This window comes from Pongo pygmaeus, chromosome 8 (assembly GCF_028885625.2).
Source record: "Pongo pygmaeus isolate AG05252 chromosome 8, NHGRI_mPonPyg2-v2.0_pri, whole genome shotgun sequence".
NCBI lineage: Eukaryota > Metazoa > Chordata > Mammalia > Primates > Hominidae > Pongo > Pongo pygmaeus.
In genome coordinates, this window is record NC_072381.2 from 1,251,360 (window position 1) to 1,276,833 (window position 25,474).

The following is a 25,474-nucleotide window of genomic DNA, read 5'->3' on the forward strand; positions in this document are numbered from 1 at the left end:
ACCACCCTGAAGATCTAGCTCTTCACCAATAGACAATGGGAGCTGCGAAAGGGTTTTCCGGAAGGACAGCAGTACTGTTGCCCATGAGTGAGTGCTGGGTTGCACAGGAGGAGAGAAGGGGCCAGGACACTGGGTGGGAGGCTGGGGCTGGACATGGTGCATGAGGACTTAGGAAGTGCCCTCAGGAGTGGATTGGTGGGAGGGACCCAGAGAGCACAGCAAGGACCGAATCCACAGGATTTGGGAAATTTACACAGAGGATGAGGGAGAGGAAGAAGCCAGAAAATGTGCTTGAGTACCACACATTACAAATGAGAAACAGGAAGATTTTTATTTATTTATTTATTTATTTTAAGTTTTAGGGTACATGTACACAACGTGCAGGTTAGTTACATATGTATACATGTGCCATGTTGGTGTGCTGCACCCGTTAACTTGTCATTTAACATTAGGTATATCTCCTAATGCTATCTTTCCCCCCACCCCACAATAGGCCCCAGTGTGTGATGTTTCCCTTCCTCTGTCCATGTGTTCTCATTGTTCAATTCCCACCTATGAGTGAGGACATGCAGTGTTTGGTTTTTTGTCCTTGTGATAGTTTGCTGAGAATGATGGTTTCCAGCTTCATCTATGTCCCTACAATGGACATGAACTCATCCTTTTTTATGGCTGCATAGTATTCCATGGTGTATATGTGCCACATTTTCTTCATCCGGTCTATCATTGTTGGACATTTGGCTTGGTTCCAAGTCTTTGCTATTGTGAATAGTGCTGCAATAAACATACGTGTGCATGTGTCTTTATAGCAGCATGATTTATAATCCTTTGGGTATATACCCAGTAATGGGATTGCTGGGTCAAATGGTATTTCTAGTTCTAGATCCCTGAGGAATCGCCACACTGTCTTCCACAATGGTTGAACTAGTTTACGGTCCCACCAACAGTGTAAAAGTGTTCCTATTTCTCCACATCCTCTCCAGCACCTGTTGTTTCCTGACTTTTTACTGATCGCTATTCTAACTGGTGTGAGATGGTATCTCATTGTGATTTTGATTTGCATTTCTCTGATGGCCAGTGATGATGAGCATTTTTCCATGTGTCTTTTGGCTGCATAAATGTCTTCTTTTGAGAAGTGTCTGTTCATATCCTTCACCCACTTTTTGATGGGGTTGTTTAATTTTTCTTGTAAATTTGTTTGAGTTCATTGTAGATTCTGGATATTAGCCCTTTGTCAGATGAGTGGGTTGCAAAAATTTTCTCCCATTCTATAGGTTGCCTGTTCACTCTGATGGTGGTATCTTTTGCTGTGCAGAAGCTCTTTAATTAGATCCCATTTTTCAATTTTGGCTTTTGTTGCCATTGCTTTTGGTGTTTTAGACATGAAGTCCTTGCCCATGCCTATGTCCTGAATGGTATTGCCTAGGTTTTCTTCTAGGGTTTTTATGGTTTTAGGTCTAACATTTAAGTCTTTAATGCATCTTGAATTAATTTTTGTATAAGATGTAAGGAAGGGATCCAGTTTCAGCTTTCTACATATGGCTAGCCAGTTTTCCCAGCACCATTTATTAAATAGGGAATCCTTTCCCCATTGCTTATTTTTGTCAGGTTTGTCAAAGATCAGATAGTTGTAGATATGTGGCATTATGTCAGAGGGCTCTGTTCTGTTCCATTGGTCTATATCTCTGTTTTGGTACCAGTACCATGCTGTTTTGGTTACTGTAGCCTTGTAGTATAGTTTGAAGTCAGGTAGCGTGATGCCTCCAGCTTTGTTCTTTTGGCTTAGGATTAACTTGGCGATGCAGGCTCTTTTTTGTTTCCATATAAACTTTAAAGTAGTTTTTTCCAATTCTGTGAAGAAAGTCATTGGTAGCTTGATGGGGATGGCATTGAATCTATAAATTACCTTGGGCAGTATGGCCATTTTCATGATATTGATTCTTCCCACCCATGAGCATGGAATGTTCTTCCATTTGTTTGTATCCTCTTTTATTTCATTGAGTAGTGGTTTGTAGTTCTCCTTGAAGAGGTCCTTCACATCCCTTGTAAGTTGGATTCCTAGGTATTGTATTCTCTTTGAAGCAATTGTGAATGGGAGTTCATTCATTATTTGGCTCTCTGTTTGTCTGTTATTGGTGTAGAAGGATGCTTGTGATTTTTGTACATTGATTTTGTATCTTGAGACTTTGCTGAAGTTGCCTGTCAGCTTAAGGAGATTTTGGGCTGAGTCGATGGGGTTTTCTAGATATACAATCATGTCATCTGCAAACAGGGACAATTTGACTTTCTCTTTTCCTAATTGAATACCCTTTATTTCCTTCTCCTGCCTGATTGCCCCGGCCAGAACTTCCAACACTATGTTGAGTAGGAGTGGTGAGAGAGGGCATCCCTGTCTTGTGCCAGTTTTCAAAGGGAATGCTTCCAGTTTTTGCCCATTCAGTATGATATTGGCTGTGGGTTTGTCATAGATAGCTCTTATTATTTTGAGATATGTCCCATTAATGAAGAATGGCCAAATTTGGGGCTGACCGATTTAATTTGGGGGAAAGGAGAGGGCGGGTGTCATCATTTCTCCCCTCGGTGCCATGAGGATGATGAGGCATCAGGCAGCATAGTCAGGTGGAGAAGAGAGCTCAGTAGCAGTTAAAGACTGCGAGCAAAAAGGTGTCAAAAACAGAAACGGCCCCAACCAGCATTCAGATAAACACGCTTAACACCCCCGTCACAGGGGACAGCGTAAGGGTGCTGCCACCATGGCGGGGCCACAGGCAGGTCAAGGCCACTCATACCTATGGGGAGAAATGGGGTCCTTGGTTTATGGGCATCACCCTCCAGGTACAAACCAGTGGCATTTGGGGCTGTGTCAACCCTTCACAGAAGTGTCTAATATCTCCTTTTTCGGTGCTCTGGTTCCCCACATGGAGATCCTTGATTGCTGGAGTCGGGGTGAGGCCACGCCAAGCTGTATGGGCACCAAAAATGCTCTGCATTCAATGAGCAATGCTTTGTGTAAAAATGTGCCCGAAGCCAGGCCGCCTTGCAGCAGTGGCTGGGTCAGGGATGCTTCAGCAGGGGCTGGGTCGGGGATGCTCCAGCAGGGTCTGGGTCGGGGATGCTCCAGCAGCTTATTAAGTCAGGAAGACAGGATGGGGCAGCAAAGACGCCAGGTGAGGGGAGGCTGTACTGAGGTCCCATGTCCAGCTGACCCAACAGGAAGCTCTGGAGTGTAAGGCAAAGGTGTGCCATGTGTCAATAATGAGCTGTGGGCGCTCCCAGGCATGCAGGAGGTGCAGGAAGACTTAGGCAGTCCTCCTGACATCCCTTCTCCAGCTGACCCAGCAGGAAGCTCTGGAGTGTGAGGCAAGGGTGTGTGATGTGTCAGTAACGAGCTGTGGGTGCTCCCAGGCATGCAGGCTTCTGGTGACCAGGGCCATTCTCAGGAGGAGGCCGCAGCTGTGAGCTGCTCCTGGCCGGTACTCGGAGCCAGGAGATCAGGAAGCCCAGGATGGGGCGGCTGTGGTGCCAACAGCATTTACTCCAATCCTTCCAATGATGCTGTTAAGCCAATAAAACGCAAGTTTGTATAGAAGCATTACTCCATACATAGTGGCTGTTGGTGATCTCTTTTCTTATAAATGGCTATTGAGAGTAAAACTACTACCTTCTGTAAGACAACATGAGAAGTAGTCACAGAAAATGTACGTATACGAATTTCTATAGAATAAGTGGAAAAGCTGGCCAAAGAGCAGGGCTACTGCACCCCCGCCAAAGCACCAAGCACAGTGAGTTTTGTAGAATTCGACTGAACCTTTAAGTAGCAGATGGTTTCAAGGCAATTTTAAGTGTTCCGGAGCATGTAAAGACAAGAGAAGCCTTCAGGTTGTATGTTATCATGGAATGCCTAAATCATTGCCATACTGACGTAGACTACACAACAAAGAAGACAACAGAGGACCCTCAGTTAGACAAAATACTAGCCATCAAGTAGCAGAGGAAAAGAGCACTACAGTACGTCCCTGCAACGTGGGCTTATTTCTGAAATGTGAAAATCAATTATATTAAAAAATTAAGGCCAGGCACACAGTGGTTCACACCTGTAATCCCAGCACTTTGGGAGGCTGAGGACAGTGGATTGCTTAAGGCCAGGAGTTTGAGACCAGCCTGGGCAACATAGCCAGACCACAAGTCTACAAAAAATATGAAAAGTAGCTTGGTGTTGAGGCGTGAGCCTGTAGTCCCAGCTACTAAAGAGACTGAGGTGGGAGGATCACTTGAGCCGTGGAGGTGGAGGTTGGAGTGAGCTGAGATTGCGCCACTGCTCTCCAGCCTGGGTAACAGAGCAAGACCCTGTCTCAAAAAAAAAAAAAAAAAGGATTTATATGCAATACAAAAATAAGCATAATTACAGACACTGATAAGGCATCTGACAAAATAAAACAACTGCTTTTGATAAAACATTGAGTTTTTATCAAAACTCAACTGTCAAGTGGAACAGAGGGATTTTTTTCCTGAATGTGATTTTATGCATACACACACACACACACACACACGAGTATCATGCTCTATGGGGAAGCACTCCAGGCATTTTTATGACCATTCAGGAACGTCTGCTACAGCCATTGATGAGCACAACAAGAGAAAGAAATTAGCTCTATAGTAATTGGAGAGGGGCAGGTAACACAAGCACTGTCTGAACATGTTATGATTCTGTGTCTGGAAACCTCCAGAGAATCCAGTTGACATACTACTAGAAACAATGAGAGAGCTTAATATGGTGAAAGGGTTCCAAGTTAATATACAGAAATCAATAACTTTCATATAGACACACAGCAACTAGAGAGACACTGTAAAGGAAAAAATGACTCCATTTATAATGGCAGCAAACAAGATAATAGGAATAAGTTTACCAAGAAATGACCAAGGACTATAGTAAATAAAACTTCAAAATCCTATTGAAGGACACAACGAAATTTAAACAAACAGGAAGACATGCCACATTTTTGGATAGGGAGGTTTAACATAATGAATCCTCTCTTAAATGATTTATAAAGTTAACAGGATTCCCAAAGAAACAGCAATAGTGCTTTGTTTTGGACAAGACACCTGGTTAAAAAGTATAATTTTGTTTTGCTTTGCCATTGCTATGGCTTGGGTATGGTTTATTTGTAGCCAAAACTCCTGTTGAGATTTTGTCCTCAGTGTGGCGGTGTTGGGGGGGATGGGACCTAGTGGGAGGTGTTTGGGTCATTGGGTGGATTCCTTATGAAGGGCTTGGTGCTGTCCTCAAGGCAGTGAGTTCTTGCTCTGGCAAGATGGATTAGTCTTCAAGGAAATGGGTTCATTCCTGTGAGAGTCGGCTGTAATGAAGCCACGATGCCCCTTAGTCTTCAAGGAAATGCATTAGTTCCCATGAGCGTGGGCTGTAATGAAGCCATGATGCCCCTCTGGTTTTCTCTTTGCAAGTGTCTGCTTCCCCCTTGACCTTCTCCATCATGTTATGATGCAGAAAAAAAGCTCTCACCAGAATCCACTGCCATGCCCTTAAACTTCCCAGCCTGCAGAACCATGAGCTAGATAAACCACTATTTTTTATAAAGTACCCAGTCTCATGTATTCTGTTATAGCAACACAAAATGAACTAAGATAGTTATTTGTTTTTAACTGGGCAAGCTAATTCTAAAAGGAAACCCAGAAAATTCTGAAAGAGAAGGCTAATGCTGGAGACAAGCCCTAGTGTACATCAAGCAGGTTATAGAGGCTCCATGCCAGGTCACTGTGGGGATGGGCTGTGAAGTGAAACAGGTGGAACAAAGTGGGGAGTCCAGAAATTGACCCAACACGTGCAGGAATTTAGTATAGGCCAAAGGTAATCACATTTCAAACCACTGAGGCAAAGAGAGACCATCCAATTAATGGTATCTAACAACTGCATAGTCATCTGAGAAATAAAATTGCATCTTTATCTGACACCATGTACCGGTGTAAATTCCAAATGATCAATATTTAGATGTAAGAAATGAAAAACTGTATTTGAATGTTATAGCATCTTTACCCATAATTGCCAAAACTTGGAAACAAGCAAGATATCTTTCAGCAGGTGAATGGATGAATAAACCATGGTACATTCAGACAATGGAATATTACTCAGCACTAAAAATAAATCAGTTATCAAGCCATGAACAGACATGGAGGAAAGTTCAATAAAAGTTAAGTAAAAGAAGCTGATCTGAAAAGGCTACATATTGTATGATTTCAACTACAGGGCATTCTGGAAAAGGCAAAACTATGGAGATATGTAAAAAAGTCAGTGGTTGCCAGGGGATGAGGCGGGGAAGGGATGAATAGATGGAGAACAGAGGATTTTTTAGGGCAGTGAAACCACTCTGTATGATGGTACAATGGTGGATCCATGTCATTATACATTTGTCCAAACCCATAGAATGTCCAGCACCAGGAGTGAACCCTAACACAAAGAATGGTTTTTGGGTGATTAAAGAAATAAAGATGCATATGTCATAAAGAAAATAAGGGATAATGTATAAACTTGGTGGGTACTATGGTTTAAATGTGGTGTTTTCTCCAAAATTTATATTGAAACTTAATCCTCATTGTGGTGGTATTAAAAGGTGGGGCCTTTAGGAGGTGATTAGGGGATGAGGGCTCACCTTCATGAATGGATTAATACCCCTATAAAAGAGACTTCAGACAGAGTCCAGCCCTCTTTTGCCCTCCATCCCATCTGCCATGTGAGGATACAGTGTTCCTCCCCTCCAAATGATGTAGCAACGGCACCATCCTGGAGGCAGAGTGCAGCCCTCTCGACACCAAGCCTGCTGACGTCTGGATTTTGGACTTCCCAGCCCCCAGAGCTGTGAGCCATGAACTTCTGTTGTTTATAAATGGCTCAATCTGAGGTACTTTGTTGCAGCAGCACAAATGGATGCAGACACAGGGCTTCTCCCCAGCACATTACCCATCTCTAGACAATGTCTGGGAATGGGCTTTTATTTATTTACTTGGAACTAAGTCATTCTCAGCCTGTTCCAATGTTTTAAAGGTACATTCCTTATACTATATCTGGTTTTGGAGGAAAAGGATTACCAAATTTCTAAGAAGAAAACTGAAAGTAAAATATACCAAATAGCATCAAAGAAATACATTTCAAAATTATAGAAGATAGAGAGAGAAAGGAATAATTTTTACTCCACATGTACACTGCCCCAAGGGTGTCATGTGTAATTAATTCTGACTCCCTGTTTCCTAGAACTGTGCCCACTGAATTTAATGACTCGATAACAGGGTTTCCACACCTTCTCTTGAGAAAGACACTTCCACAGTTTATCAGCGCTCAGTGTTAGGAAACCTTCTTCAATGTTCAGCCTAACTGACCTTCTGTACAATTTCAGTCCACTTCCCAGACTTCATCTTTAAAGCTCCCAGTCTCCTTGTGGTTGGTATTCTCTGAATACTCGCAGTGAATATCATGATCGGCCCGCAGTCCCACGTCTAGTCATTATTTGGCCAAAGTCTATGTTTTATTTTCAATCTTTTCCTGCAAGACAATTTTTTTTTAATCTTCTAGTGTTTCTGCTTCCATTCTCTATATTCCCTCTAATTAGTTCGAAATCAGGTAGATTTTAAAATGTCTGGCTTGGGGACATCTTGTCTGTTGGGGACATGATTGGACTGAGACTGAAAGGAAACAGCTTTGCTTTTGACAGGGGAGATTTTTCTTCCACTAGGGTCTTGATTTATGGCTTTCCTCAGGAATCAGAAGACACCAGTGTCCCCTGGGCTTTTATTCTCTAAACATTTCAAATGCATTGATTTTGGAAGGAAAACAAGTTATGTGTAAATGTTTTGTGCTCTCCTCTATGAATGACAATACATCTGGGGAATATCAGATAACAAAGCACTGTAGTCAGAGTTTAACAGGCTCTAGGGCACAGGTAGTCCTGTTTCTGCTGCTTACTTGAGGCAAGAATTTAATTGTGTTCAGTTGTCTTGTTTGGAAAAAGTTTTTAAAGATTAAAGAAAATAATGCGAAGTTCTTAACATGTGCCTGATACACAGCAAAAATGCCGCCATCTTTAGCTATTATGATACATATATTTCTATTCTCTTGTAATCATATTTGTTTTTCCATCTGCAACCAGGATGTTTCTGTGACTTCCCTTGCTAGAATAACACACACAAAACCATGTGTTCCATTATTACTTCTACTGACTATGAAGCACATGTTCTTGCAATGAGAACAAGAGGGCTGGTATGGGAAAGCTTAAAGACAAGACACATTCAAGAACACCTTTCAACTAAATCTGACCATGGCATTGCACCATGGGCCAAATAACAATTCCAGGATGAGCACTCACTTGCTTTAAAGTATCAAGGGCATATTTTAATGTATTTCCGTTTGTTTATCCATCCATTCATTCAATGGGCATTAAACACCTAACTTATTCAAGGGAAAGAGGATAAAAAACTGTGCAGTCTCAAAGCTCCTTTCACAGCGCATGCTCACAGGCAGGGAGAAGGCAGCATGGCAGGAGAGCAGAAACTCACTGTGGTTGGGCTACACCAGCTGTAGGGACGCCTTCTCAGAGGAGGGGGCAACCGTGGATGTCAAAGCCAGTGTTAAGAGAGGGAGAGAGAAGAGACCTGTGTCCTGGACTAGAAGGTGTGTAACCACTGGCCACGTAAAGGAGGAAGAGTAGCTGAAGAGTGGGAGCAGCCTGCATGAAAACAAGGAGCTCTGTGGTGAGGATGCGGTGGCATCTGTGGTTAGGATGCTATGGACTCTATGGATAGGATGCAGTGGGCTCTGCGGTTAGGATGCGGTGGGCTCTGTGGGTAAAATGTGGTGGGCTCTGGTTAGGATGCGGTGGGATCTGGTTAAGATGCGATGGGCTCTGGGTTAGGATACAGTGGGTTCTGTGTTTAGGATGAGGTGGGCTCTGTGGTTAGGTTAGGATATGGTGGGCTATGGTTAGGATGCAGAGGGTTCTGTGGTTAGGATGAGGTGGGCTCTGTGGTTAGGATATGGTGGGCTATGGTTAGGATGTGATGGGTTCTGTGGTTAGGATGTGGTGGACTCTGGTTAGGATGTGGTGGACTCTGTGGTTAGGATGCAGAGAGCTCTGTGGTTAGGATGCAGAGGGCTCTGTGGTTAGGATGCAGAGGGCTCTGCGGTTAGGATGAGGTGGGCTCTGTGGTCAGGATGCGGTGGGCTCTGTGGTTAGGATGCAGAGGGCTCTGCGGTTAGGATGAGGTGGGCTCTGTGGTCAGGATGCGGTGGGCTCTGTGGTTAGGATATGGTAGGCTCTGTGGTTAGGATGAGGTGGGCTCTATGGTCAGGATGCAGAGGGCTCTGTGGTTAGGATGCCGTGGTCTCTGGTTAGGATGCAGCGGATTCCGTGGTTAGAATGCAGTGGGCTCTGTGGTTAGGACATGGTGGACTCTGTGGTTAGGATGGGGCGGATCTGTGTGGTTACTGGTGTAGAACTCCAGTGCCTGTGGGGCAGTAGTAGTTTCTGGAGGGCCTCCTGTTTTATGGGTGACATCACCAGAACTGTCTACCTTCTTCCCAGGTACTCCTGAGTGGAGATGATGAGTAGAAGCCTTGCCCACCATGTAGCCTTCACCAGAACTGGGAGAATTGCTCTCTGCATAAAAGATATCAAGCAAGTTTTGGCCATTCTTTCTTATACTTGAGTGATCAGAGGAATCTTTTGGTGTTGAAATCACAGATGTGGCTCCAGCCTCCTATAAATCAAGAACCCCAAAGCTATTGAATGAGTGTCTCCTTTTGAGGTTCCTGAAAATCTGTTTTTAGGCAATGTTTTCAGGTTATTTTTATGGTCAGGTGAATTTGGGGAGCACAAGTATGTGAAAAAAAGCAGATGCAGAATATTCACTTTTTCACCTGGCTGTGTGATGTCATTGGATGCAGTTTGGGAATAGGTGCTCTTCACTGAGGCAGATTCTTTGGTTTGATAATTTGAAAGAGAAACCAATGAATCGAGGGGCAGTTTCTCTTGAGCGTTGCACACATACGGTGCTCAGTAGATTCGAGGCATCTACAAAGAAAACCCACTCTGTGGGCATCCACAGATGCCGCGGTCCCCATTTGCTGTACTGGAGCTTCAAAGAATGGCAGGCAACTGATTAGTGAATCCCAAATGCTGACTCTGTCCAACTCTGTGAACACGCCGTGAAAGCCAGGGTTTCTCAGTCTCAGCACTTAGTTGTCAGGATAAGCACAGTAATCACATACTCATTAATTTCCTTATAAAATGCTCCCAGAGGACATGCCACCCTCACTTTCAGGTGCTGAGACTGCCAGTCATGCTGGGGCTCAGCCCCAGTGAGAGAGCAAGTGGGGCCAGTGCTCCGAGCTCCTCATGGGGCCAAAACATGAGGGAGTGCTTGGATCCAGGAATGTCAGAAATGAATAACTCTGCTGTTTCAACACTCATTCTTTTTCCTTCCAAAATGGCTGGGGCTTGCTTTGTAGACACAGATTCACATGTTGGTCTGACAGGAAAAGAGGCAGTCACTGGCCCTGGGTGCCATGTCACGTAGATTGTCCTCATCAGTGCAGCTGACGCTCACCAAGCCTCCTATGCCAGGCACATGTGAGCGCTGGGTCTACACACTAATCAAACATGCTGCTCACTCCACATAACGTACAACACGACAAAGGCACTGAGAGAGCCCAGAAACCATGCCAGGCTGACGCTGGCTGCTGTCCACCTGTGATGGCCTCGGGCGCTGTGGCCCCCACTACAACCCAAAGAGGGTCAGCCCATGGACAGGGATGTGACCAGATGTCAGCTGGTCAACACTCTTTGCTGTTCCCCATCAGGGAATGGAACTTCTCTAAACCTGATGGGCTGTCAGTGAGATTAGAGGTAAGAGGGAGGAAACTCAGGAGATGCCAGTGACCTTTCTGTGGGCCTTGGGCGGGGAGCCGGGCTGCATGGTTTGCTAGACAGTGCGACCTCATAAGAGTGGAGGGGATCCCTCCCAAACATGTCACACGTGTGTCTGTGACTCATGGTGGGTCAAACACACTACAGCCCCATCAGAGGGCAGGACAAGCTGGGCCCTGACACAGGCGATGTCCAGGCAAGCAAGCACATTGACAACCACATGTCAGCCCTGGGACCTAATGGTGTTTACTTGACAGTGGCACATCTGGCACATTCTCCTACTGAATTAACTTGACTTTTCCGAAGTATACTTTTGGGGCATGAGAATGGACAGGCAGATGCAGCGGTATTTTTTGCTGCACAGACCTCTCCACACTCATCCCAGCACAGTGCTCAACTTGGAGTATTGCCCAGTATTACAGCTCAATAACGAAGAGGGACTTGAGGATCCAGGAGATGTGAGCAGGCACTGTGGATGCCTGCACCAGTGTTGGTTCTTGAACATCCAGCTCCAAGCTGTCCTCCCTCACTGGCTCTGCTGTGGAGACCGAGATGTAAATCTCTCCCTTTCCAACTCTCTCCGCTACTTCCTGCACAGCTGAGTGGCCAGCAGCAAAATCCTGGCCAAAAGAAGTCTGTGGGATGGAACATGTCCTCCTCCTGCCCTGATGGGGTCTGAGAGCATGAACTGCAGCAGTGGGCGGGATGAGGAGACGCCAGGGGGCCACAGACCCTGAAACCACAGGGGCTGAATGGCACCTGCCACCACTGTCTGGCACATGGGCCACTGTTGGTTACTGAGACAATAAAAAGGTGCTTGTTTGCAACACTGCTAATCAGCTGTCTCACTTCCTGCAGCCAGTGGCATTCCGAGTGGATAAAACCTCCAAATGCATAGAATTTGGGGTAGGATACCACATACATCAAAAGATGGGGCCAGGTGAGCTTATGAGAAGGTTATTAGTTATGTTCCTCAACATCAACACTGCGAGGTTTCACTGGATATAAATATGGTAATTTCACATTTAGTAAATATATTCAATGCCCTCTTCCTACCCCCAAGAAAGAGGTAGAATGACAACAAACGCTTTGCAATTAATAGATTGAAAAGTCTATTTATCTCCTCATTTGCATTGGGTCGAGCAAGCTCTTCACCCCATTAGTAACTCATTCTTTTATATCAAAGGAACAAATAGGAAACACCTGGTCTGATCGATGAATGGTCTCTTCCTTCTCCCACCGAGGATGGCTGACAAGGTCTCCTCACTGGCACTAAAACCAGAAATAATGAGAGCGTGAAGCCTGCGCTCATAAATAATTCATGGACTAAATATTGTAAGTGACAGTGCTTTCTTCATCTGTAAGCAACCACTTGGTATGCTCGTTTTTGTTCTGTTTTTAAGAAGATCATATTTGAATCAGCTCAGAGGGGCGCTGTGTTCAGGCCCTGTGAGCTCCACGCCCTCTCTGCTGACCTCTAATACTTTCTATTCTTTTCTTGACTGAGGTGTGGGTTCCCCGGGCTCAAATCTGGCTGGCTAGTTAGAGCACCCATTCTTGGGTAATGACCCAACCACACAGGGAGGCACTGACCTAAGTTGGGGAGGCTGCCCTGAACCCGCTGTCGATTGTAGCTTCACGCTCTCCTCTCCTTCTCTGCCTTCCACTGACCTTGTCATTGACTGGCTCCTCCCTGAGCCACCTGTTGCCAGGATGGCCCCAAAGCTGAGACTGCTTTCCTCCATCGGGAGCTCCTCCTCAGCCCGAGACCCCGCCTCCCTTCCTCTTCAGGGTCAGCACTCAGGGATCAGATGCCCACCCCCTCTCTAACCTGGGAGCCTGCCTCCATGCACACCTCTTCCTGTCATCAGTGTGGTGAAGCTGCTGCAGGGGCTGGGTCCAGAGCGCTGTGCATGAGGGCTTCAAAAGTCCAACAGAGGAGCAGAAGGAGACACAGACACGCTGTGCAGTGAGGGTGTGTGGGAAAGAGAGGTGCAGGGAGAGGAAAGTTTGGTTATAACAGCATAGGGCAGGAAGCCAGGAGACCCTGTGTTTCTTGGGGTGAATTATCCCCAGGTTCCAACGTGGATGTGTCTGGAACAGCATCACAGGTTCCTCCAGTGTTTCCGCAGGGAAGCCCTTTCAATATCACCTAATGCAGATGGACACATCTTGACAATTTAAATATGGGGTCTACTGGGGAACGAGGGAGTGTAAACCATGACCCCAGGTGCACGCATTTGAAAGTCCACACTTCAGAGGGTTACAGCTTCACTCAGTTTCACATTTGTTCACTAATTAGCCCGAATCCTTTAGAATATATCTCCATCCACACAGTGGGGACCCTGTCAACAATGATTAACTCCTGCTCACAGATAATGCACAGTCATTTCCTGAAGCTTCTTTTTTCCTTCTCCCTCCCTTTCCTTGCTCTCTCTTTTTCTCTTTCTCTCTCCCTCCCTCCCTAACTCTTTTTCTTTCTTGCCCTCTTTCTTAAGTGTGCTTAACCAGAGCATGGTTAGGGTAAACATAAGAATATTTTAGCTTGTTAGGAAGAAACTCCATCAACTAATGAGCAAAATAACCAGCTAACATCATAATGACAGGATCAAATTCACACATAACAATACTAACCTTAAATGTAAATGGGCTAAATGCTCCAATTAAAAGGCACAGACTGGCAAATTGGAAAAAGAGTCAAGACCCATCAGTGTGCTATATTCAGGAAACCCATCTCACGTGCAGAGACACACATAGGCTCAAAATAAAGGGATGGAAGAAGGTCTACCAAGCAAATGGAAAACAAAGAAAGGCAGGGGTTGCAATCCTAGTCTCTGATAAAACAGCCTTTAAACCAACAAAGATCAAAAGAGACAAAGAAGGCCATTACATAATGGTAAAGGGATCAATTCAACAAGAAGAACGAACTATTCTAAATATATATGCACCCAATACAGGAGCACCCAGATTCATAAAGCAAGTCTTTAGAGACCTACAAAGAGACTTAGACTCCCACACAATAATAACGGGAGACTTTAACACCCCACTGTCAACATTAGACAGATCAATGAGACAGAAAGTTAACAAGGATATTCAGGAATTGAACTCAGCTCTGCACCAAGCGGACGTAATAGACATCTACAGAACTCTCCACCCCAAATCAACAAAATGTACATTCTTTTCAGCACCACACCACACCTATTCCAAAATTGACCACATAGTTGGAAGTAAAGCACTCCTCAGCAAATGTAAAAGAACAGAAATTATGACAAACTGTCCCTCAGACCACAGTGCAATCAAACTAGAACTGAGGATTAAGAAACTCACTCAAAACCGCTCAATTACATGGAAACTGAACAACCTGCTCCTGAATGACTACTGGGTACATAACGAAATGAAGGCAGAAATAAAGATGTTCTTTGAAACCAACGAGAACAAAGACACAACATACCAGAATCTCTGGGACACATTCAAAGCAGTGTGTAGAGGGAAATTTATAGCACTAAATGCCCACAAGAGAAAGCAGGAAAGATCTAAAATTGACACCCTAACATCACAATTAAAAGAACTAGAGAAGCAAGAGCAAACACATTCAAAAGCTAGCAGAAGGCAAGAAATAACTAAGATCAGAGCAGAACTGAAGGAAATAGAGACACAAAAAACCCTTCAAAAAATCAATGAATCCAGGAGCTGGTTTTTTGAAAAGATCAACAAAATTGATAGACGGGTAGCAAGACTAATAAAGAAGAAGAGAGAAGAATCAAATAGATGCAATAAAAATTGATAAAGGGGATATCACCACCAATCCCACAGAAATACAAACTACCATCAGAGAATACTATAAACACCTCTACGCAAATAAACTAGAAAAATCTAGAAGAAATGGATAAATTCCTCGACACATACACTCTCCCAAGACTAAACAAGGAAGAAGTTGAATCTCTGAATAGACCAATAACAGGCTCTGAAATTGAGACAATAATTAATAGCTAAAGAACCAAAAAAAGTCCAGGACCAGAAGGATTCACAGCCGAATTCTACCAGAGGTACAAGGAGGAGCTGGTACCATTCCTTCTGAAACTATTCCAATCAATAGAAAGAGAGGGAATCCTCCCTAACTCATTTTATGAGGCCAGCATCATCCTGATACCAAAGCCTGGCAGAGACACAACAAAAAAAGAGAATTTTAGACCAATATCCTTGATGAACATTGATGCAAAAATCCTCAATAAAATACTGGCAAACCGAATCCAGCAACACATCAAAAAGCTTATCCACCATGATCAAGTGGGCTTCATCCCTGGGACGCAAGGCTGGTTCAACATACGAAAATCAATAAACGTAATCCAGCATATAAACAGAACCAAAGACAAAAAGCACGTGATTATCTCAGTAGATGCAGAAAAGGCCTTTGACAAAATTCAATAACCTTCATGCTAAAAACTCTCAATAAATTAGGTATTGATGGGACGTATCTCAAAATAATAAGAGCTATCTATGACAAACGCACAGCCAATATCATACTGAATGGACAAAAACTGGAAGCATTCCCTTTGAAAACTGGCACAAGACAGGGATGCCCTCTCTCACCACTCCTATTCAACATAGTGTTGGAAGTTCTGGCCAGGGTAATCAGGCAGGAGAAGGAAATAAAGGGTGTTCAATTAGGAAAGAGGAAATCAAATTGTCCCTGTTTGCAGATGACATGATTGTATATTTAGGAAACCCCATCGTCTCAGCCCAAAATCTCCTCAAGCTGATAAGCAACTTCAGCAAAGTCTCAGGATACAAAATCAATGTGCAAAAATCACAAGCATTCTTATACACCAATAACAGACAGAGCCAAATCATGAGTGAACTCCCATTCACAATTGCTTCAAAGAGAATAAAATACCTAGGAATCCAACTTACAAGGGATGTGAAGGACCTCTTCAAGGAGAACTACAAACCACTGCTCAAGGAAATAAAAGAGGATACAAACAAAAGGAAGAACATTCCATGCTCATGGATAGGAAGAATCAATATTGTGAAAATGGCCACACTGCCCAAGGTAATTTATAGATTCAATGCCATCCTCATCAAGCTACCAATGACTTTCTTCACAGAACTGGAAAAAACTACCTTAAAGTTCATATGGAACCAAAAAAGAGCCCGCATCGCCAAGTCAATCCTAAGCCAAAAGAACAAAGCTGGAGGCATCACGCTACCTGACTTCAAACTATACTACAAGGCTACAGTAACCAAAACAGCATGGTACTGGTACCAAAACAGAGATATAGACCAATGGAACAGAACAGAGCCCTCCGAAATAATGCCACATATCTACAACTATCTGATCTTAGACAAATCTGACAAAAATAAGCAATGGGGAAAGGATTCCCTATTTAATAAATGGTGCTGGGAAAACTAGCTGGCCATATGTAGAAAGCTGAAACTGGATCCCTTCCTTACATCTTATACAAAAATTAATTCAAGATGGATTAAAGACTTAAATGTTAGACCTAAAGCCATAAAAACCCTAGAAGAAAACCTAGGCAATACCATTCAGGACATAGGCATGGGCAAGGACTTCATGTCTAAAACACCAAAAGCAATGGCAACAAAAGCCAAAATTGACAAATGGGATGTAATTAAACCAAAGAGCTTCTGCACAGCAAAAGAAACCACCATCAGAGTGAACAGGCAACCTACAGAATGGGAGAAAATTTTTGCAACCCACTCATCTGACAAAGGGCTAATATCCAGAATCTACAATGAACTCAAACAAATTTACAAGAAAAATCAAACAACCCCATCAAAAAGTGGGTGAAGGATATGAACAGACACTTCTCAAAAGAAGACATTTATGCAGCCAAAAGACACATGAAAAAATGCTCATCATCACTGGCCATCAGAGAAATGCAAATCAAAACCACAATGAGATACCATCTCACACCAATTAGAATGGCGATCAATAAAAAGTCAGGAAAGAACAGGTGCTGGGGAGGATGTGGAGAAATAGGAACACTTTTACACTGTTGGTGGGACTGTAAACTAGTTCAACCATTGTGGAAGACAGTGTGGCGATTCCTCAGGGATCTAGAACTAGAAATACCATTTGACCCAGCCATCCCATTACTGGGTATATACCCAAAGGATTATAAATCATGCTGCTATAAAGACACATGCACACGTATGTTTATTGCGGCACTATTCACAATAGCAAAGACTTGGAACCAAGCCAAATGTCCAACAATGATAGACTGGATGAAGAAAATGTGACACATATACACCATGGAATACTATGCAACCATAAAAAATGATGAGTTCATGTCCTTTGTAGGGACATGGATGAAGCTGGAAACCATCATTCTCAGCAAACTATCACAAGGACAAAAAACCAAAAACCGCATGTTCTCACTCAGAAGTGGGAATTGAATAATGACAACACATGGACACGGGAAGGGGAACATCACACACTGGGGCCTGTTGTGGGGTGGGGGGAGGGGGGAGGGATAGCATTAGGAGATAAACCTAATGCTAAATGATGAGTTGATGGGTGCGGCACACCAACATGGCACATGTATACATATGTAGCAGACTTGCACTTGTGCACATGTACACTAAAACAAAGTATAATAATAATAGTAAAGAATATTTTAGCTTGTTGAATAATAGGAGAATGTGGCTTTACACACCCCAAACATTGCCTGGCATGCAGGTAAACACTGGATGCTAGCGTCCTTTATTTTTTCACCAACAAAGTTAGTGTTATGCTTCCATTAAAAAAAGACTTATAGTCAAAGAGACCAGAATAAAATGAGCTTAGTTGTGTTGCCTTGAGATAAAATATACTGTTGGATTTTCTTTTCTTGGTGAAGCATTTTGGACAATTAGATTGAAGATAGAATTGAATGCTCAGTTATGAGTTAATAATCAGAAAAGTGAAGAAGTGTTTGAACAGCTTTGATTGGAGTACTAGACCTTGAGAGAGTGTAGGAAAAATATTTATTTTCTCCTCCATTTCTCATGTATTTCCATCTACCCATTTCCTTACTTGGGATAAATGAAGGCATTTGGTGAGGATTTAACTCACGGTCAGGGCTGCCAGTCTTCTCCTTAGTTAATTCAGCCTTGAGGGTTTTCATCGGCACCCTGTGAATTATTCCAGGCTAAACTATTTAAATGAGCCATGAGTGGGATTCGGGTGGAACAAATGTCCAGTCATTGATTTTCTTTTCCTCTCCATTTTGAGGAGGGATGTTTAGTAGAAATGTGTCAGCATTCACACTACGCAAGGGTCAGCATTGGTGTAGTGAAATCTGTCCTGCATCTTATAGTTTAAACCTAACAGTTTAAACCAAAGATTTAAAATCAATTGCCCATCAGTGCTCCTTATTGTACTGAGCTGTCGGCCTCCATGAATCTTAATGTGCCTGAACAGACCCACAGAGACACAGCATCAGCCTCACATTTCTCGGTATCCACTTAGCAATCATTAAGATCAATTCCTTGTAATACAGATGATAATTCACCATCTTTCATCACAGCATGAGGTTTCTGTTTAGGGTTTTTTGTCCAGTTCATTTGTTTCAGCTTATCTTCCTCATGCCCAACTGGATGCAAATAAAAAGACCTTGCTTTTAATTTTAAGATCAAAGTGACTGCCAGTCATTCAGGGGAGACAACGGAAGGAAAGGTTTTGAAAAAATTGGGGGAATAAACTCCTTATACTCCGCTTCTCTTAGGTCCTTGTGAAGATGAACTTACACAGATGCTGTTTGTATGATGGAAAGTGAAGTTTTAACTGTATTTAAACTGTCATGGTTTCTAAAGTGCAAATGGGAAAATCATGTTTGATAACTAGCTTTATCTGATACAACACAATAACACAATTCTTTATTCAAGCCGAAAGCGTGGCACGGACAGTACGGACACATTTCTTTACCTTAAGTGCTCATTTTAGGTTCAAAGCCAAACATATGCAGCAAAACATAGTCTACATTTCAAAACTTGGAAAACTTATGCTCCATCATGGAATTAATTGGCACTTTTGTATTTTCCCTAATAAGAGAGGCCGGACCACTTCCCTCAGAAGGGTTTCCTAGTTGTCCTGGGCTGTTTTTACAAAGTTCAACACTACCAGGCTGTTTTCAAGAAATATGCATTTTTCCAGGGCAGTTGTTAAGTCCAAGAAATTTGTGGAATGATAAAGCTGGACCTTAGTTTAAATGGGAAAGAATATTTATAAAAGCCGTATTTTCAGAATATGTTTTGTAGGCTAGACTAGCAAAAGTTTAAACATGAGCCCCTAAAAATGTACTCTAGAAAACTCCTCTTTTCTAGTTATTTACTTAATAAACTCAGAAAAATAATTTTCCATGAAGCAGTAATGCATGGTCACCACCGGGCCTTGATGCCTACTTCCAAAAGGCACCTGGAGCTGGGAAGGATAAAGGACCATCAGCTCTACATTTCAGCTCTGCCCCGCCCTCAGGGCATCAGGAAAGCCACTTGGCCTCTTCATCTTCGTGTCTGCATTTCCTAAAGTACTAATAAGAATTCCTGCCTTCCCCACTTATCAGGGTTATGTCAATCAAACTGATTAGTGTATGTAAAAATGCTGTCAAAATTATAAATCTGCGTATTAAATGCAAGGCATCAACTATCAACAACCCCTTTAAGAATCATTCTCTCATGAAACACAAGAGTTTCTAAATAAAGCGGTACCCTGACAGTTTGGCTAGTAAGTGCTGTAGGGGTTCAAAAGGATGGGGGAGAACATTTGCTTCTCTTTTTCCAGTGAAAGGAGAGGATTCGGGAGGGAACAACGCTGAACTACTGTGTGATGGAGAGAAGGGTTGAGTGGGACCCATGCCCTCCCAGAAGACGCCCTGAGCGGGGGCCCAGGGTCCCCTAGAAGACGGCGTGAGCCAGGTCCACGCTCCCCCGGAAGATGACCTGAGCTGGGCCCGCGCCCTTCCAGAAGAATGCCTGAGCGGGGGCCCAGGCTACCCCGGAAGACGGTCTGAGCCGGGTCCACGCTCCCCCGGAAGACGGCCTGAGAGAGGGGGCCCATGCCCTCCCGGAAGACGGCCTGAGCTGGGTCCACAGCTTCCCGGAAGTCGGCCTGAGTCAGGTCCACGTTCCACCGGGAGACGGCCTGAGTCAGGTCCACGTTCCACCGGGAGACGGCCTGAGTCAGGTCCACGCTCCGCCGGTAGACAGCTTCAGCACGGGCGAGGCTCCTCCGGAAGACCTGAGCAACGGCCCATGCCCTCCCAGGAGACGACCTGAGCGGGGTCCAGGCTCCCCCGGAAGACACGGTCCACGCCCTCTGAGAAGATGGCGTGTGGGTCGGCGCCGAGAAGGAGTGGAGAGAATGAGAACAAAGCTTCCCAGTGGCAGAGAGAGCAGCTGTCTTCAAGGTCGGGCCTGGGAGGGCCCAGCCTCGGTGCCTGTAGGTCTGGGGGCAACAGGGCATGTGCTCCTGGCATAGGGCTCACTGGATTATTTTAAATAAATGGCTGTGGCAGTTGGCCAAGCGACCTGCTCTCTGGGGAGAATGTCTGAGGGTGGAAGCATTTGTTCAGCATGAAAGATGGAGTCCCACCCTACAGGGAGGGAAGGACCACCTGAGAAGGGTTCAGGGCTGGCTGGGACCCCACCTCATTGGCGCTGTGGTGGGGGGTGCGGGTGGGGCCGTGCCCACGAATCCTAAGGAGACCTGAGCTGATGGAAATGGGCCCTGGGCCACCTTCCCATCCGGGCGGGAGCCTGTGGGAGAAGGACCAGCCGGCCACCACCGCAGAAGACACCAGGCCAGCGCCTACAATAGCAATCTAACGTCTCGTTCACAAGTGTGTGTATTCAGACGAGAGCCATCAGCAGGACATGGGAGAAAGACCACGTGAAACAGAAAGCCACTGCCCCTGGCCTGGAGGACACGGGCCAGGGCGTCTCCTCAGAGGAGTTGAGCAGAAGTTACAGCTACAGAACAAGAGGCTCCCTTGAAAAAGGAAGAGTGGAGGATAAGGGAAAGAAATAATGAAAATAGGTTGCAGAAATTAGGAGGGAAAGGCAGTTTATGAGCTGTAGGATAAATTTAAGAAATCTCCAAAAACATCGAGTAAAAGAATGAAGAGACTAAAATTTTAAAAGTAAAAGCAGAAAATACAGAGTATTGAAAATTTAACAAAAATGTGTGTAAATGAAGGAATTCATGAAACAAATGACATAAAACTATACAAATAGCTTAAATATGTCAAGAGAAGTGAATGGCTTACACCTAAACATATTCTTAAGTCCAAGTTAAAAAAAAAAAGACCTTTCCCCCTCCCGGGTAGGTGTGGGTGCTGGTCGCTGCAGAGAAAATGTGAGGCAGGTCAGAAATATTGGATAAAAGATGATGGAAACATTACTTCAAAATACTGAGGGAAAATAATTGAAAGCTTAGAATTCCCCACCTGGGAATCTATTGAGAGAGATGAGAAGCAATTCAAGGCATTTTGAGATGTGGGAATATTCACAAAGTTGATCTCCCATCGTTTTAGATGATGCTTCTTGAGGAAGCTCTCTGTGAGGGGAGACAAAGTGGGGAAGAAGACAATGATTACAGAGGTGGTGTCCCACTGGAAGAGCAGGACGCGGGGTCTGCAGAGCATGTGCCTCGATAGGCCTGGCCTGGGAGTTCTCCGGGAGAGAGGCAGGTACCCTCTGTGAGATGCTTCCATAGAGGCCTCGTGACTTAGCACGTATGGTAAAGGCACAATCTTCCTCTTTTTTTTCAGTAAGAAAAAAAAGACATTCCAGAAAAAAACACGCACAATATTTCAAAAGCGATATAAGCAAGTCTAGCAACACAAGTGAATCAAACTTAAACACAACACGACTTGGAGCTGGGGTTGGAGGCAGAGCCTCTGTGTGTCCTGACGCCAGGCAGCCAGGCTCCCTTTCCAAGGGAACTGTGCTGGGAGGGTTGAACGTGGTTCTGCTTGGCTCTGTGGTGGGAATATCTACAACACTCTCATCAGATAAATGCTGTTCAGCTGTTACAATCACTCAAAAGATAAAATAGAGAAGCCTTAATTATGGGCATAAGAAAGGATATAAATACCAGTGATGATGGTGTAAAGATGTAACATGTATAACTGAGAGAGGCTGGCTAGTGGGGAAGGGGCTGAGGGCTGCCACCCTCAACGCACAGAACAGGGAGTGAAACCACACCTTCTAAATTTGATGCAATAAGAAATAAAGGTTTATCTATAATTGCGCATTACAAACATAATAATGGAAAATGAAAAGTATCAAATGTTAATAGCATGAGACAATAGATGTTATCTAGAACTGAAAGTCTAGAAATATAGAAGTATATAGTACTTAGAGTCACAAGAAAAAAATTTGAAATGGTTAGAGGTGGCTTCTGAGAGTGAAGGGGAGTGAGGGGTGGAGTGGGAGAATACGGCTTTTCATTCAGAAGTTCTTTAGAATCTTTACCATATGACTGCATTAATTTGATTAAAAAAACTTCTGTTCATTAGTATATATTTCTGTGATTATATTTCTCATAATGGCTAAGAAATGGTCTCTGATTCATAAACAGAACTTTTAGGAGCTAATAAATGTGAGTGAATTGGCATCCCATCCACTGGAGGGGCAAATCAAATTGTGTTTTATTTCAAAATAAGTTTAATTTTAAAACATTGTGACATATACAGCAACTAGAACAAGACATATTACTCTTAGGTATTTGCTTGAATAACTGAACTAGAATTAAGATGAAATGGCACATCAACTTTAAGTAAATGAGTATCTAAAAATGTTTGGTATTAGTAATTTTGCACATTTCTAATTTTTTAAAATCAGTGTTTATCTCTTTACAATAGGAAAGTAAATTTCAGCAAGTTATTCTTCAGTGTTCAGAAGTCACTAATTAGTGAAGCTCTACCTTGTGAAGTCTCATTTTCATATAGTAAGTTTAATTCATATAGATAAATTGCCTACACATAAAGCATTGTATTCACTGGCAACTTAGAAGTATCATTTCCCCACAAGCCTCTAAAACATTACTATTTTCCACATGAAGTTTGAGAGTAGCTTCCAAAACTTGCCAGATTTGTTTCCCAGAAAGATGGAAAGATATTGAGTTCCGGTGCTGAGAAATGCTAAAAACTTACTTTCCAGGTCATACTGACTTATGCCTCTGGGGCTGGAAGTGCATTGCACAATAAGGAAGCCAGGGTGGCTGGTGCCCCTCCCCTCCCCCTTCTGCTCCCTCCCCCTACCCTTCCTCCTTTCCTTTTCATACCAAGACACTAATTTAACCTGAGTTATTCAGAAATCTGTAGCAGAAATCTGTGTAACACTCCACATTTTAAAATTTACCAAAGTTTTGTTTATATGGACCAGCAACTCTGTGTGTATATAATTCTTTTATAGTTCTTTTATATTGGATTTAAATTGTTCTTTATGAAGCATTCCCCACTGGAACATAAGAGCCACAAGGGTCGGCATTTGGTCTCTTGTTCTCTGCTGATTCCCCAGAACTTTGTATGCCAGGCACCGACTAAATAATTTGTAAATAGTGCCATTACCAATAATTAACTAACACTTACATGGTACTTGCCATGGGCTAGGTAACTTTCTAAGCGCTGGAAATACATGAACACATTTAGCCTTCAAAATAACCTGATCAGGTAGGTGTTGCTGTTATCCCGATTTTAAAGGTGAGAGAACAGAGTCCCAGTGAGGCTCAGTGGCTGGTCATGGGTCGCAGAGCTCTGTGCAGGTGGGGCCAGATTCTGTGCTAGGATGATGCTCTTGGCCTGCCAAACTCACTGCTCCCTCGGTGAGACTGCTGTACCCTGAGTGGGGGCTGTGTCTCTTCCTCACAGCCCCGTGGGCCTACAGAGCAGTGCCCAGTGTATGGCGGTGCCCAGCTGATGGCTGCATGCTGGAGGATGAAGGAATGGTCACCTCCAGCAGGGATGAGCTTGGTGGAGGTGAACTCTTAGCCCTCAATTTAGAACATTCCTAATTCCACAAAGAGGCAGGTGTCATCTGTGTCTGAAAGGGGGCCAGGTGCTGGTGGCCAGGGCGGGGCTGGTATATTTATATACTGGATGATGTGTTTATAAAGCAACTTTACCTTTCAAAGAATCTCATATTCTAGATCTCACCCAGTTACATTGTGAGGAAGCAGCTTCATTTTCATTTTACCAGGAGGCCCACATTGGGAAGATTACACAGCCAAGACATGGCGCTGGGTTCCAGTGTTCCCACACCCAGCAAGATTGGAGAGGACCCTGTGGCCCAGCGTGGCTGAGAACCATGCCAGTCATCTGGTCCTTTATTTTTTTAACATAAATATGTTTGTATGTCAGGTCGATGGTCTTTTTCCGCCTTAGATTTTGCCGGCACATGCAGAGCAAGCGTGTGTGTGAAACTTAATCCAAAGGTCAGTGACTATTTCACAGTGATGACTCTCATGTGTGAGAGTGTAATGAGTGTGACGAGAAGGTCATGACACACTCGTGAAAAACTTTGGAAATGGAAATGGTTGAATTCAAATAACCAGCTGGCTTGTTATCAATGGGTTGGTGGCTCATTGTTTCCACAGGGCCGATTGATCAAATTTAGCCCTCATTCATTTTCCCCCATCCTGGCTGACTGGAGAGGCTGCCTCCTTGGTTCTCAGCATGCCCCTCGCGGCTGGGTCACCCTTGTTTCTCAGAGTGGAATTCCCTCCCTGTGAGTTTGAGATGGGGAATCTTGGCAGAAAGGAGAGCATTCCGGGGTGGGTTACACCCCAAAGAGAGGGACTTAGGACTCTCAGGAAACTTGGGTTCTCCAGAAGGGGCTGTCCAGGCCCCCCAGAGATGGGGGATGCCCACGCAGAGCTGGGCCCCGGCAGCCTAATCACAGCACCATGGTCAGGATGGCTTTTCCTGCTAATATGCTGTGGCCACTGATATCTGTGTATGCTATAATATTTTGTCTTTGTCGCAGCTTTTTGTGGAAGAGAGAGCCTTTTGGCCTCCAAGATCAGGTAGATGCTAATGCTCCTTTCTTTAGAGATGAAAATGCCCACAGGAAAAGAGGAGGTGGCTACCTTTGGTCATGACGATTCCTGCCAGCGCTTTGTGGCGGGCGTGCGTGGGCATGAGGTCCATCGTCACCTCGCGGAACTTCTGTGTGACCAGCTGGGATATGGAGTCTGCCAATTCCTGAAAGACACAAGCACAGGCCTCCACGTTGGGCTGAGCAGGTGCCGCGGAGGATGATGGGGCACTGTCCTCCCCGTCTTCACAGCCTCATCCCCGTGTGGCCACAGGTGGGCCTGCTCTCTTCCCTTCCTCACAGCCTTGTCCCCACGTGACCACACATGGCCTCTCTCTGGCTGTGCCCCCAAAACTTAAAATCATATTGAGTGGCTTATGAGTGGTTAACCCCAGCATTACTCTCAGCAGAAACCCTGAGCTCTGCCAGCCTCCCCATGGAAACAGTGTCCACTTCCCCTCCCTGCCTCTCAGAGCAGTGGCTGGAGGAGTCTTTCAGGGATGATGGGC

At 44.3% G+C, this 25,474-nt stretch overlaps 2 protein-coding genes across 2 annotated transcripts in view; one reads left to right on the forward strand and one right to left on the reverse strand.

The window, feature by feature from the left end:
* LOC129006788 (uncharacterized) overlaps positions 1-25,474 on the forward strand; it is a 162,567-nt gene that overhangs the window by 83,509 nt on the left and 53,584 nt on the right. The gene's annotated exons all lie outside the window — the stretch shown is intronic.
* Positions 1-25,474, reverse strand: part of ADARB2 (adenosine deaminase RNA specific B2 (inactive)) — a 539,119-nt gene that overhangs the window by 58,674 nt on the left and 454,971 nt on the right. Inside the window, exon 4 of the mRNA XM_054436886.1 lies at positions 25,018-25,132. Coding sequence (XP_054292861.1) covers positions 25,018-25,132 — 115 coding nt within the window. The remainder of the gene's footprint in view (positions 1-25,017; positions 25,133-25,474) is intronic.